This window comes from Vicia villosa, linkage group LG4, assembly GCF_029867415.1.
Source record: "Vicia villosa cultivar HV-30 ecotype Madison, WI linkage group LG4, Vvil1.0, whole genome shotgun sequence".
Classification (NCBI taxonomy): domain Eukaryota; kingdom Viridiplantae; phylum Streptophyta; class Magnoliopsida; order Fabales; family Fabaceae; genus Vicia; species Vicia villosa.
Window position 1 is genome coordinate 2,870,729 of NC_081183.1, and position 14,565 is coordinate 2,885,293.

The 14,565-nt window shown below is 33.6% G+C and overlaps 1 protein-coding gene across 1 annotated transcript in view; it reads right to left on the bottom strand.

Moving 5' to 3' along the window:
- Positions 1 to 111: 111 nt before the first annotated feature.
- The window catches only part of LOC131594875 (nudix hydrolase 20, chloroplastic-like), a 33,728-nt gene continuing 19,274 nt past the window's right edge, over positions 112 to 14,565 (bottom strand). The window contains exons 5-10 of the mRNA XM_058867081.1: positions 14,284 to 14,286; positions 12,744 to 12,812; positions 895 to 1,020; positions 732 to 811; positions 366 to 602; positions 112 to 235 (exon numbers count right to left, since the gene is read on the bottom strand). Coding sequence (XP_058723064.1) covers positions 166 to 235; positions 366 to 602; positions 732 to 811; positions 895 to 1,020; positions 12,744 to 12,812; positions 14,284 to 14,286 — 585 coding nt within the window. The 3' untranslated portion in view covers positions 112 to 165. The remainder of the gene's footprint in view (positions 236 to 365; positions 603 to 731; positions 812 to 894; positions 1,021 to 12,743; positions 12,813 to 14,283; positions 14,287 to 14,565) is intronic.

Below are 14,565 nucleotides of genomic sequence, written 5' to 3' on the forward strand. Positions count from 1 at the left end.
TATTCATATAATGCATGTTTGTTTGGGTTTTTAAGCGAATTCAAAATATTCTGGATTTTCTAAAGTGGAATTGGTTGTCCTTCAAACACAATTGTAATCAATTCAATTCTAAGACGGCAGTAAATTCCTTTGTTCAGTCAATAGTCATGAATGATCCTTTGTGTATCAGGAACAGTCTCCTATTCTTAAGCTTCTTATGAGATCCAAATATCCGAAACTTTCAGGAGTTATGTATCTGCAATATCACAACATATAACATTAAAGTTTCACTTTGCACTCCAAAATCAAGAAAAAAATGCAAGAGAAATATAGCTTCCAAAATAAGGTGAAAAATGTATGAAATGAGTTGAAAAAGAATGAAATACCCGTGCCGAATCAGGAAGTCAATAATCACAATGGCACAAGTTGGTTTGAAAAATTGTGTCTTGCGAACGATTTCTTCAACTTGCTTAATATGGATTAACTTGAAGCTTTCAACTTCTCCATCTTCATTATATGGTACAAAATTTTCAGGAAGTTTCAAATCATAGCAAAATAAAACATCTCTATGATATTTATATCCATCTATGTCCATATAGGAAATAGCACCAACAGGTCTAGCTCTACAAGAACAGCAGTGAAAATATTGGTATATTACAATGCTATCAATAGCAGAATGCACAAGATATCAAAATGCTAAATATCCACCATGTAAAAAAAAAAAAAATAACCAAGAAGGATGAAGGTGTTACTTAATAGAGATGGATCTTGGAATTCCTGCTTCCTCTTTACATTCCTTTACAACATTTTCTCGACAGTCGATTCCATGCGGCTGCGACAGTAGCAGTTAACTCAGAAACTCAAGACGCTTTGAATTAATTTATTACCTAAATAGATGCATATAAAACTACAAACCAGTCCTCCTGCAACTAAATTATCAAGCATTCCAGGAAATGTCGATTTCATGAGGCTTCTCTTTCCTATCCATACATGCTGCTGCTCATTGAGTTCAACATAGCCATTTACATGGATTGCATAAGCCTTTTCATCAAACAGGAGAAAAGAGAAGGTTGCAGATGATAAGTTAATACTACTGTTAAACTAATAGTTTGGCAAAAAAAAAACCCAATCTTCTTCACAAGAGAAATGAAAAGTCTTGCATATACTTCATTAAAATTAGTAAATAACTCTAATTAATCAAACAGTTAGTTACTAATAGACTTCTATAAAAGGCAAAACAACTAACAACTAGTTACTTGGTCAACAAGTAACTAAACAACTAACAACTAACTTGCTACTTGACTAACAAGTAGATAATTAATGCTTAACATTCCCCTCAAAAGCCTAACTTGGACAAAATAGAAGATGCACAAGTTTAACAGTAAATGCATCATCCAATTGATTAGCAATGTTGACAGGTAAAAGAGGCACAAGTTTTTTATGGATTTTCTCTCTAATGACATGACAATTAATCTCAATGTGTTTGATCCTCTCATAAAAGGTTGGATTGTGTGCATTGATTTCACAAGTGAGAAAAGCTAAGGCACAAAACTCAGTTTTAGTAGAGGATCTTGAGAGAATGTTTGGCTTCTTAGATTTCCAAGAAATTATAGATGAATCAAGGAAAACACAATTACCAACAATGGATTTCTTTATTTCAGGACATCGAGTCCAATCTGAATAAACAAAACCATGAAGTTTCAACTGAGCACTACTAGGGTAAAAATTACATGTACTAGGTGATGCCTTGGGTATCTCAAAATGTTTGTTGCTGCAGTAAGATAAGGAACTAGAGGTTTGGAAATAAATTGACTTAAATGTTACGCAATAAATGAAATGCCTGGTCTTGTATTGGTGAGGTATAAGAACCTTCCGATGAATCTGCGATAGGATGTAGGATGTGCAAGAGAATTTCCATCACAGAAAGAGATAGAGTTATGTTGTTGGGTTAAAGGGAATGCACATGGCTTGGAACTTAAGCAACCCATCTCTTCTAGCAGTTCAAGGGTATATTTTCTTTGATTGACTATGATGCCTTGCTCTGATCTTGCATTTTCTACATTAAGAAAGAATCTCAAATTGCCAAGATCCAGTTGTCTGCACAAAAATGTATTATATGTGCCGGCACATACATTTTTCGGGCCAACACATGTAACTCAATATTGAGCCTCTGCTTCTGTGAAGGTCTGGCCGACACGTAAGCCCTTTCAGACCGGCACATACTGAAACTTCAGTTTTATGTTCCGACACATACATCCTTCAGGCTGGCACGTAGAACTCAATGACGAACCCTGTAGCCTCTATTTCATTTGGGTCGACTCGTGCACATTACAGGACGACACATACTGAAATAAATTCTTTTATGTGCTGGCACATACGTCGAACAGGTCGGCATGTATACTTGCTTAAATAAGGTTGTAGCTTTTATTTTGTATCGGCCGGCACGTAGACGTCTTTAGGCCGACACGTGTTGTTATTCTCAATACTATGTGTCGGCACTTGCTTCGAACAAGCCGACACATACTGCTTCTTTGGTCACTTTATTTTTATTTTTTCTAATTCTGAATTTCCTCCTTTTTCCACCAAACTTCCACAACTATAAATACATCAGTCATGCATCATTGCAACTTGATGAAACTATAAACACTTACTAAGCATACACACTAACAAATCACCATAATCATCTTTTGTTGGGTGCCATCTAGATGAGGTTTGATAAAGTCCGATTAGGTTCTTGTGTAGCCGGAAATATTGGGTTAAGATTTGCAGGGGGTTTCATCCGGAAAAACCTAGGGTTTGTCCTCCAAAATCTTTGGTAGATTTTAGAGTTTTGTTACAAGACGATACAAGAAGGAATCGCAGCCTAGTGAAAGCTTTGGAGATAAATCATGCAAAGGAGTAGCGCGATAACAACGGGTTGAATTTGAAGTCTTGTGTTACAATAGGTACAATTGATCGTGCGCGAAAGCTTTGGAGACAAAGAACGCAAAGGAGTAGCAATAGTCGAATATTCAATTGGTAGTTATTGTGTCTTGCTCTTGCTTAAGATCAAAAGAAGAGAAGGGGTTGAATCAACATCAAACGGTTGTGTTTGTGGGTTGCTTTTGGAATACTTCTCTTGTAATTAACTTTATGCATAATAAGAAAATTTTCTAATTCCACAAATGGAATTAGGGGCAGACGTACCCACACGCGAGGACGAAGTGAGGAACTGCCTAAATAAATCCTCGTGTCGATCTCTCTCTTATCTCTTTACTCGCTTTATTCTCAGTATGCAATTTATCGAATAACATTGCATGATCGATCGACTTGTAAGAATTTTCTGCAATTGTTTTTGTTTAAGGTGGTATGTTTATTAGCTTATAATCACTTTAATTATAAGTGGTTTTCATATCAACACAACTCAATAGAAAAATTCTGAAAACTCATTCGCACACCAAGTGTTTGATAAATTGTGTAGCTTAAAATTTTTGTTCTTTAGCATTGGAAATAGCATTACAAATAATTTGGTATAAACGGATAATAGTATGGTACTTGATTGAAGTTAATTAAATCAATCTTATTGTGTTAATTCATTCCATATCGCTTAGTGCATATCAGATTTCCAATAGCGTGATTCGTATAGATGACTTGTTCGATCTATAGGGATATCTTTCATTTGCACTCTTTTCAATAAACTTTCAAAACCAAATTTTAATCGGTGCATTTTATATTGGTGATCTATTCACCCCCTCTAGATATGTTTTCATCGTCTAACAAATCTTTGATTCATTATTGTTGATCAAAGAACTTTTTAACTTTGACATGATTATCATTGTAGGAATGATGGCCATAAGGTAAAACCATAAAGAGGTTTCTGGAGTTCGCAGACCCTGACATGATTATCAGTGTAGGAAGGATGGCCATGAGGTAAGAACATGTAAACTTCTTCATTCAAGTCACCAAGGAAAAAAACACTGTTAACATCCAATTGCTCAAGATGTCAATGCTGGAAAGAAGCAAATGCTGGGAAAACTTTGACTGCTGATATTTTGGCTATTAGAGAGAATGTTTCAAAATAATATATCCCTTATAATTAAGTGTAGCCCTTTGTCACCAAGCTATCTTTGTGTCTCTCAATTGAGCCATTGGCCTAATATTTGATCTTGTAAACCCACTTTCATCCAACAGAACTTTTATTTGGGGGAAAATCAACAATGGTCCAAATTTTGTTTATTATCAAGAGCAAGTAACTCAATAGTCATGGCTTAATTCTACCAATTAACTTGAGAGGCTTGTGTATATACTTTAGGTTTAGTGTGTGTGGATATTGAATCATAGAAAGTTTTATATGTTGGTTTGCAATGATGATAAGAAAAAAAAAAGAAGATAAAAGGTATGCAACAAAATTAGTCAAAAAGTTTCAGTATTCAAAACAAAATTATAGTGAAAACAATGCAAGTTTCCTAGTTTCTTGATCAATCTAGTAGATTTTCTGAATAATGTTGGATTAGAAGGGAAAATAACATTCTCTTGTGATCTCTTTGTAATAGGATTTGAAGATTGCAAGCTAAATCTGGAAAATAAAACTTGGGTGAAGGTTATTAAGTTAAATCTCTGTAAAAGCTCTGGTGAAGGTTATTGAGATAACATGAATGTCATTTCAAATTTGAAGTTTTTCTTAGATACTAAATTCAGTATCAAAGACTTAGGTAAGCTGGAGTATTTTATGGGTTTTAAAATTGCAATGTCCTCAAAAGGCATCTATAATTACCAAAAGAAGTATAACTTAGACTTCCTACAAGAGATATGCCTTCTTAATGCCAAATCAACCTCAACGGTCAATACCAATGGATCCCAATCACAAACACAAATTCTATCAATATAGAAATATAGAACAAAACTATAAATTAATCTCTATGAGTTAAATATACCATCGAATCACATCCCTTAAACCATACCAGAATTCAATCACAGAATGAAAGCCAAACGATACCTAAGTTAGTCAATGAAGGTTCGCATGTATGTGATATTCTGATTGGTAGAGTTCCTTAGGGTGTCTTGAATCTCTTCTAATGGGGATGAAGAGACAAATCCAGATAAACTGTTTATTTCAATCGCTCCACAAATGGGGACCATAACCCATATAAATAACGTTAGGGTTGTTTCTTAGTTTTCAATATTCTAATTTGCCCCCTCATCAAATTAGATATTGACTTATGATATTTACACAATAACCTTACCTTTCATGACATTTATTCTTTTAACCACAGACGTAATATTAATTAGACCATTATATTATTTAAGCATATCCAAGTTATCTCGTCTATTAGTCATCTCAGTATATAAAAATCAAAGTAATTTTCGTTATACCAATCATAACTAAACCCATTAATGACCACTAATAGTGACATACCTAAATGACATAGATTCATCATGAAATATGTAGCATGAAAATCACATGAAGTTGGTATGTACATATTGATTTTCAACTTGTCCTACTTTACTTTAGTGAGATCATTCAATAACTTCATTGTACAAAGTGTAAATAGCTTAATATCAAACTTTATTAATTGAAAAATATTTGAAATCATAGTATGCATACATATTATCAAACATAGAACACAAAGTTCATAAATGACTAACTCCCTCTAAACTAAAGATTCCTCTAACCATAAAACACCCATGTGAGCTTTGTGCTCATGAAAGACCTTTAGTGGAAGACCTTTTGTAAGAGAATCGGCTACCATTGAATTTGTCCCACAGTGTTCTATGGAAATCTGTCTACTTTGTACCTTTTCCTTAATAACTAGGAAATTGATGTCAATATGTTTTGACTTGGCCGAACTCCTATTATTGTTGGAATATATGACGGCTGATTTATTGTCACAGTATAACACAAGTGGTCTTTCAATTCCTTCCATAATTCACAGTCCATTGACAAGGTTCCTTAACCAAATCCCATGGTTGGATGCCTCATAACATGTTATAAATTTCCCTGCCATGGTGGAAGAAGCCATAATAGTTTTCTTAGCACTACGCCAAAAAACTGCACCACCAGCCAACATGTAGATATAGCATGAAGTGGATATTTTACTATCTTTGCATCCAGTAAAATCTGAGTCAGAATATCCAGTGATATCTAACTGGTCTGACCTCCTATATGTGAGCATATAATCTTTTGTTTTCTCTAAATACCTCATAACCTTTTTTGGATGCTTTCCAATGACCCATTTCTGGATTGCTCAAATATCTGTCTAATACTCCAACTATGAACGGGATATCTGAATGTGTACAAACTTGAGCATACACAAGACTCCCTACAGCTAACGTGTAAGGAATCTTTTTCATTTCTTGAATTTTTAAGTTTCCTTTTGGGCACTGACTGAAACAAAATTTCTCTCCCTTAGCAATTCAAGTATCCCCTGGTTTACACTCGAGCATGCCAAACCTTTTAAGTACACTTTTGATATAGCTCATTTGTGATAATCCTAGAATACCCCGAGATCGGTCTTAGTGTATCTGAACTCCTAACACAAATGAGGCATCACCAAAATCTTTCATTTTGAACTTTATTGGTTTTGTGCATCATGTCTATATCATTGGCAGCAAGCAGTATGTCATTAACATACAGGATCAAGAATATCTACTTGCTACCACTGAATTTGTGACACACACAATTTTCAACAACGTTCACCTCAAAACTAAATGATATGATTACTTCATGAAACTTGTGGTACCACTGAAGAGACACCTGCTTTAGTCCATAAATGAATTTTGTCAATTTGCAAATCATATTCTTTGAGTCTCCCAACACAAAATTTTCTTGTTGAACCATATAGATCTTTTCATCAATGTTGCCATAGAGGAATGTCGTCTTGACATCTATTTGATGGAGTTCTAAATCATAATGTGCAACAAGAGCCATGATTTTCCTAAAAGAGTCTTTCTATGAAATTGAAGAGAAAGTTTATTCAAAGTCAATCCCCTTTATCCATAAGATGAGCCTTATACCTCTCCACATTAGCGTTAGAATCCCTCTTGGTGTTAAAAATCCATTTACAACCAATGGGTTTCACACCTTCTAGTAATGAGACAAGTTTCTAAACTTTATTGTCTTGTATGGACTTATACTCCTCCTTCATTGCTTCAATACACTTTTTTGAGTTCGAATCCCACATGGTTTGGCGAAAATTGATTGGACCATCTTCCATCATACCATTATTTTTATCATATTCTTGGAGAAATACTATGTTATCATCCAAAATAAAATTTATCCTTTCTCTAGTGGATCTCTGCAAATGTATTTGTTCTTGTAACACTTGTTCTTGAGGATTTTGAGTTTGTTCTTCATGAATTACCAAATCATCTTGATTAGAAGGAAATTCAACAATGTCTTGTGGAGGTTCTAGACTTGCTTGATCAAAAGCAAATGTATGAATCAGTTTTGGAATTGCTACTGATTCTTCTCTAAAACAAAGTCTCAAACCTTATTTTTCCTCCCAAACTCAATATCCTCAAAGAATGTGGTTGTTATCGTCTCAAAAATTGAGTTTAGTTTGTGATCATAAAATTTATAGCACCTAGATCTTTCATAATAAATAATAAAGTAGTTGCTCACTGTTCGGGAGTCCAATTTCTTTTCATTTTTCCTATAAGTCCTTGCCTCATATGGATATCCCTATACGTGAAAATGTTTTGGACTAGGTTTTCATTCAGACCAAAACTCATAAGGTGTTTTGGAAGCTGTCTTTGTTGATGCTCTATTTAGAATGTAAGCTCTAGTCTTTAATTTCTATCCCCATAATAACTCTTGCAAGGTATAATGTCAAATCATACTCCTTACCATATTCTTAAGAGTCGGGTTTCATCTTTCAACCTTAAAATTCATGCTAGGTCACCCTGGCATGGTGTACTGTGGGATGATTCCACATTCCTCTAGGTATTTGGCAAATGGCCCGGGACGTTGTTCACCTGAGCCATCATATCTTCCATAATATTCACCTCCTTGGTCAGATTTGACTTACTTAATTCTTTTGTTGAGTTGATTCTCAACTTCAGTATTAAATGATTTGAAAACATCTAACGGTTGAGACTTTTCATGTATAAGAAATATGTATGCATATATAGAATAATCGTCTATGAATGATATAAAGTATTGTTGAAAATTCCAAGAAGGTGAGGGAAATGGTCCACAAATGTCTGTATGTATCAATTCTAAGACATTCTAGCTCTATATGCACCAAATTTCTTTGTTTTGGTCTGGTTGCCTTTAACACATTCAACACAAACATCAAAGTTTGTTAAGTCAATGGAATCCAAAATTCCATCAGACACTAGTCGACCAACTCTATTTTTAGAGACGTGACCTAGGCGTTTGTGCCATAATGCTCTTGACTCGTTATTATCAATTGTATGCTTAGTACCACGTGATTCCACATTTAAGGATTCGCCACACGTAACTACTGTGTCAAGCAAATATAGATTATCAAGACCCATAAGTGAACCAGTTCCAACAATACCTGAATTAAAAAGGAAACTTGAACATATTGTTTCCAAATAAGAAAAAATAATCTGATATGTCCAAATAATAAACTAAAATTAAATCTCGTCTAAATGACGGTACCAAAAAAATGTCTTTCAAATCCAATAAAATCCAATACACAATAATAATCTAAATTTCCTTATAACTTCCACCTCCATCTACTTTCCATCTCTAACTTAGATGTATCTTTTAACATCATTTAGCTTCCGCTAGTTCAGGCAACAATGCACCTTTCGGTAGTTCATGCAACCATTCAACATCATTTAGCTTCCGATAGCTTCCGGTAGTGGAAACTGAGTCTAACCACGGAGTGTTTCTAGGTAATGAAGCTAAATTGACCTCAAAACATATAAAATTAAGAAATGTACCTTTCCTTGCACGACAAGCGTGATATTTGAGACATTTCTTCTTCACACGTCCAGACATTTTGCAAAAGAAACACTTATCATCCTGTTTTTGTTTCTTTTGTACTTGAACATTTGCAACTTCATTCTTGGACTCATTAGCTTTATTTCCTTTTCCCTTGTCCTTAGAGATTCCAACAACATGAACACTTTCTGTCTTATCTTGTTTAATTTTTTCCTCTTCTTGCACATAAAATGAAATGAGTTCATTAAGAGACCATTCCTCTTTTTGTTAGTTATAAAATATCTTAAACTGTCTGAATTGTGAAGGAAGAGAAAATAGTACTAAATGAATGAGAAAGTCTTCAGAAAACTCAAGCTTTAGTCCCTTAAATTTTGAAACAATATTTCACATGCCCATGATGTATTCTCTTATATTTCCTTTGCGTTGACACTTCATGGAATTCAAGTTCTAAAGAAGAGTACTTGCTTATGCCTTATCGATTTTCTTGAAGCGCTTTTCAATCTCAAGAAGGAAGTTTTTGGCATTTGTTATATCTTCTAATATAGTACCCGTTAAGACATCAGGAATGTCGCGCTTAATGATCATGAGACTCATGTGATTGGAGCGATCCCACTTCTTGTAACCTTTCCTTTGTTTAGAGGTACTAGATTTTGCAAGAGAGGTTAGTTTCTCTGTTCTTAATGCAAGGTCAAGATCCATGCAGCAAAGAATAATTTCCATGTTCTCTTTCCAGTCCTTGAAATTTTTCCTATTGAGGATCGGAACCGAATTCAGATCGGAACACTTTAAATATAATTGTATAAAATAAAAATTGAATAATCAATTTGGATAAAACAACTAAGGGACACAACCATGTAAACCAACATAACCTAGTCTTGTTCTAATACGTGTATGCATTGTTATGTGTAGCACAACAAAACGCCGCAATTCCGAATTATATAAAAGGGCAAAAAAACTTTACAAAATTGACATTAAATCACATATATTATAAATTATAATAATAAATATAATTATTTATATATTACCAACATTGTTACATCTAATATAATAGCTAACCTAATGTGAATATTGACGTAAACATATGATACTCATGTTATTGTCGTCACAGTCTTAAAAAACATGTTACATTGTAGCATGTTTACCACATGAAGCTGATTTCTAAGCATAGTGGTTCATATAGAGTTATGATTTTGCTTGACAAAGTGTATTGACGGCAACATGATTACAAATTATTAATACATTTTAATCAATTAAGACAAAAATCATGAATTACGATAAAAAGACATGAATCTTACACAAAACAGGAAGATCAAAGGGATCCCAATTTTGGAACCATAATATAAAAAATTCAAATTAAATCAGATATGGGTGGCTCTGATACCACTTGTTAGATCTATTCATAAGCTTATGATTTCTATCAATATAGAAATTAAGAACAAAACTCTAAAATAATCCCTATGAGTCAAATATGTCATCGACTCACATCCCTTAAACTCATACCACAATTCACTTCGAAAATGAAAGCGAAAGCATACTTGAGTTGGTCATTGGGAATGTTGAAGGTTTGCAAGTAGTGATTTTCCAATTTGTAGAAATCCTTAGGGTTTCTTGAATCTCTTCTGATAAGGATGAAGAGAGAATCATGGTAAGCCGTGTATTTCGATAGCTCTACAAATGGGGACCAAAACCCATCTAAATAAACTTAGGATTATTTCCTAGTTTTCAATATTTTAATTTATCCCCTCATCAAATTATATATTAACTTATGATATCTACTCAATAACCTTACCTTTCATAACATTTATGTTTTTAGCCACATACATAATATTAATTAGACCAATATAGTTTTGGCCGGTTAAATAATGACCCCAAAACATATAATATTATATTTGTGACTAAAAAATTATAACAAGTATACCTTAGACTTCCTACAAGAGGTATGACTTCTTGATTCTAAATTAGTCTCAACAGTCAATACCAATGGATCCCAATCACAAACACAAAACTGACACATATAACTTCCTCTTCCAAACCCTACTTCCTTCAAAAGTCTCATGGGTAATCTCCTCTATTTAACTCTCACTAGACCTGTCATAAGTTTTTCTATTTGCAGATTAAGTCAATTTCTCTCAAATCCAACAAATGTACATATTTATGTTGCTCTTAAGATTCTTCGGAACATCAAACTAGCTCATGCCTAAGGTCTATTATTCAAAACTAATACTAATCATACCCTGACAGGATTTACTGATTTGAATTAAGGCTCTTGCAACGAGACCATACGTTCTACTACTAGTTTCTATTTATACCTAATAAGCTCACTCATGTTATGCTGGAAAAGCAAGAAGCAACACATTGTCTCTAGATTATCATTATAGGCAGAATATTACGCTTTAGCAAACACCACCAATGAGACTTAATGGTTGTTGTATCTCCTCAACGACGTTGGAATTCATCACCCCAAACCCGTGACAATTTTTTGTGATAACATGTATACCATACATATTGCAAACAACCATGTCTTTCACGAATGCACCAAATACCTTGAGATTGACTGACATGTTGTTCGTGAAAAAGTTCAGGAGGAAAGTATACACTTAATACCAAAAATTAAGCAAACCAGAAGGTAGATGTGTTCACAAAAGAGATTTATATTGCACCTTTCACTACTTTATTTCAAAAACTTAGTCTGCAGAACATCCACTCTAGTTTGAAAGAGGGTGTTAAACATCATTAACCATTTCTGTTTATTAATACAAATATTATTAATTATTTAATTAGTTAATGCAAACATGTGGTTAGTTATTTATTTATTATAACCATCTATATTTTCATGGCAATTAATTATTACTCCTCCCTTATAAATATGGTCAAAGGGATGTAAATGCTAGCTAGAATAATATAATTTCATCTTTAGCGTTATTCTATTTTTTGTATCATTTGAGGTGTCCAATAAACAAATGTTAATAATTTTTAGGCTCTGTTTGATAAAATTAGCTGGTAACGGATAGCTGGTGATTGGTAGCTAGTAGCTGGTAACTGGTGACTGATAGTTGATAGCTGGTTACTGATAGCTGATAAGCTAATTTGAGTGTTTGGTAAATTAGCTGTTACGCTAGTTGATAAATACAAAATGACACAAAGGACATTCTTATTAAAAAAATTGTGATTTATTTATCTTATCATATTATATTATTATATTATTAAATTAATTTATATTTAATAAAAATAAACATATTAATACAAAGTTACAAAGCAATTTTAATATATGTGAAAAATTTAAGAAACATCAAAATATTTTAAATTTATATATAAATTATATAAATAAATTTAAAAAAATACATGAAATTTGAATTCAGTTAAATTAATCAAAATTAATGATAAAAATAAGTTTATTATTTAATATTATACCATAAAAATACAAAAAAAAATTAATTTTCTTCGTCTCGGTTAATCTCATTGATTCTTCGATTACGTTTCACTAACTTAGAATTATCAACACTGTTTCAAAATTTAGTGTATACTTTAGATGTTACTAAAAACATTAAACATTAAAAAAAACATTAAACATTGAGTCATAATATATATCGAAGGGTAAAAATAGATTTTTGTTAAAATAATAAGGGTATAAATAGAAGAAAAAGTCACAAGCTAAAAGCTACTAGCTCAAAATATACTTTAAATATCTTTTCAAAAAAAAAAAGACAAAAGCTAGTAAAAAAACTAAAAGCTAAAAGCTAAAAACATTTACCAAACAGAGCTTTTTTATTTATATGAGCTGAAAAGCTAAAAATTAAAAGCTCTTTTTATGGCCTTACCAAACAGACTCTTAATATTTTAATAGTGTATTTAATGTGTCCATGTTATATACCTTAATGCCAAAATAAGGAGCTGCAGCGCGTTCTAATAAAAAGAAAGCGGGTGTGTGATAAGACGATTTCTGATAGAAGTGTAATAATAGGATTTATATTATTAGTATGGTTATTGGGCTTTTAGTAGTGTTTGGGCTTTTAAGTTATTATTATTATCCATTAAGAATGTTATATAATGTAGTCTCATGGAGACATTTAGAATCAATCAATGAAAATCAAAGTTATCTTTTAATTCTATTTTCTTAGTTTGTTTACTTGTTTCTCTTAGTTTTGTAAACCTTGATAGGTTTAGCTTTTGCTTCCTATCAATTGGTGCTTTCATCATGTACTCAAATCCTCCTATGAATTACCCTTATCTTACACCTTCATCTCATCAATGGAGCATCCCTCCTACCTATCCCACAAACCCCTCTTTCACAACTCCTATCACACCTTCACCTTCATTTCCATCCTTTCCATGGGAACTTTTCTCATCCTATTACACAAATCCATATGTTCCAACATCATCACCAAGTTTGTATCCAAATCATGGATATTCACCACATCCACCTAACCCTAATCCATATTCATCTTACTCATCATCTCCTTATTCATATTCATATGACTACAATATTTATCACCAACAACTCCAACCAACCAACACCTCCTCCATAATTTCTCATCAATATCAAACCTATTCTAGAAATAGAAGAGATTTTGATAAATATCTCCAAGTGACTCATTCCTCTTTTAAGAAATTATCTCAAAAAAATTCTCAAAAGCTTTCTGTTTCGCAAAAAAAACAAAAAGCTAAGTTTCCCAAAGTTCTCTTTGAAACAAATCTAAAACAACAATCAGAACAAACTCATAATCCGAACATGGTCGGATTTTCTGCTTTCAACTTTGAATTGTCTTCTTTCACCGCGACTTCTTCTATGTTCGGATCTTCATCGGCGAATTCAACACAGTTTGGAGCATCTTTTTCGAACCCATTTGGAGCACCGTCGGATTCTCCACCGTTTGGAGCATCTACCTCGGCTTCTTCGACTTCTTCAACGCTGTTTGGGGCACCATCGTCGTCCTCGACCTCTTCGACTCCGTTGGGATTTGCGTCTTACATAACACCGTTTGGAGGAACTTCATCTGCTTCGACAACATCAACTCTGTTTGGTGGAACATCATCTACGACTGCAACAACAACATCCGTTTTTAACTCATATGAGACCGGCGCGAAGATATTGTTGTTTAATGATGTTTTAGAACATAATGCATATAAGGTGTTTGATAAAATACCTCTCTATGTTTCTGATGAGCTTACGTCGGAAGATACTGGTTCTATTGTTTCTATTGAAGCTGAGAATGACGAGGAAAGGATTGTGGATGGACAAGGTTTTCGAACTAGAGCAGATTGTGATAGATACTCTACTGCTAGTTCAATTGATTATGATGGTTTTAGTGACAGCGTGATGCAACACCATTCCCAACAACCACGGTTCCCAGGGGAGTTAGATTTGGAGTTGCAGCAAGGTTTCCCTTTGAATACCATAGCGAAACCTCCACGACCTCCGGAATCTCCAGTTGTGTTGAATGCCTCAGCAGGCTCATATATTAGCGCCGAGACAGAATCTATACGTTGTGATTTTTCTGCAACATTATCACCAAAAGTCCCTTTGACTTCTCAAGAAATCACACCTTCACCAGCAGTAGAATCAAGTTTTGAACCCCCGGGTCAGATCAATTCACAAAAAGCAATAAAAGAAGGCGAGGAATATCTTCAGGTTCAAAATTGTGGCGTGGAAACAAATGATCATCCACACTCAATCTCATTGGAGTTACACGACC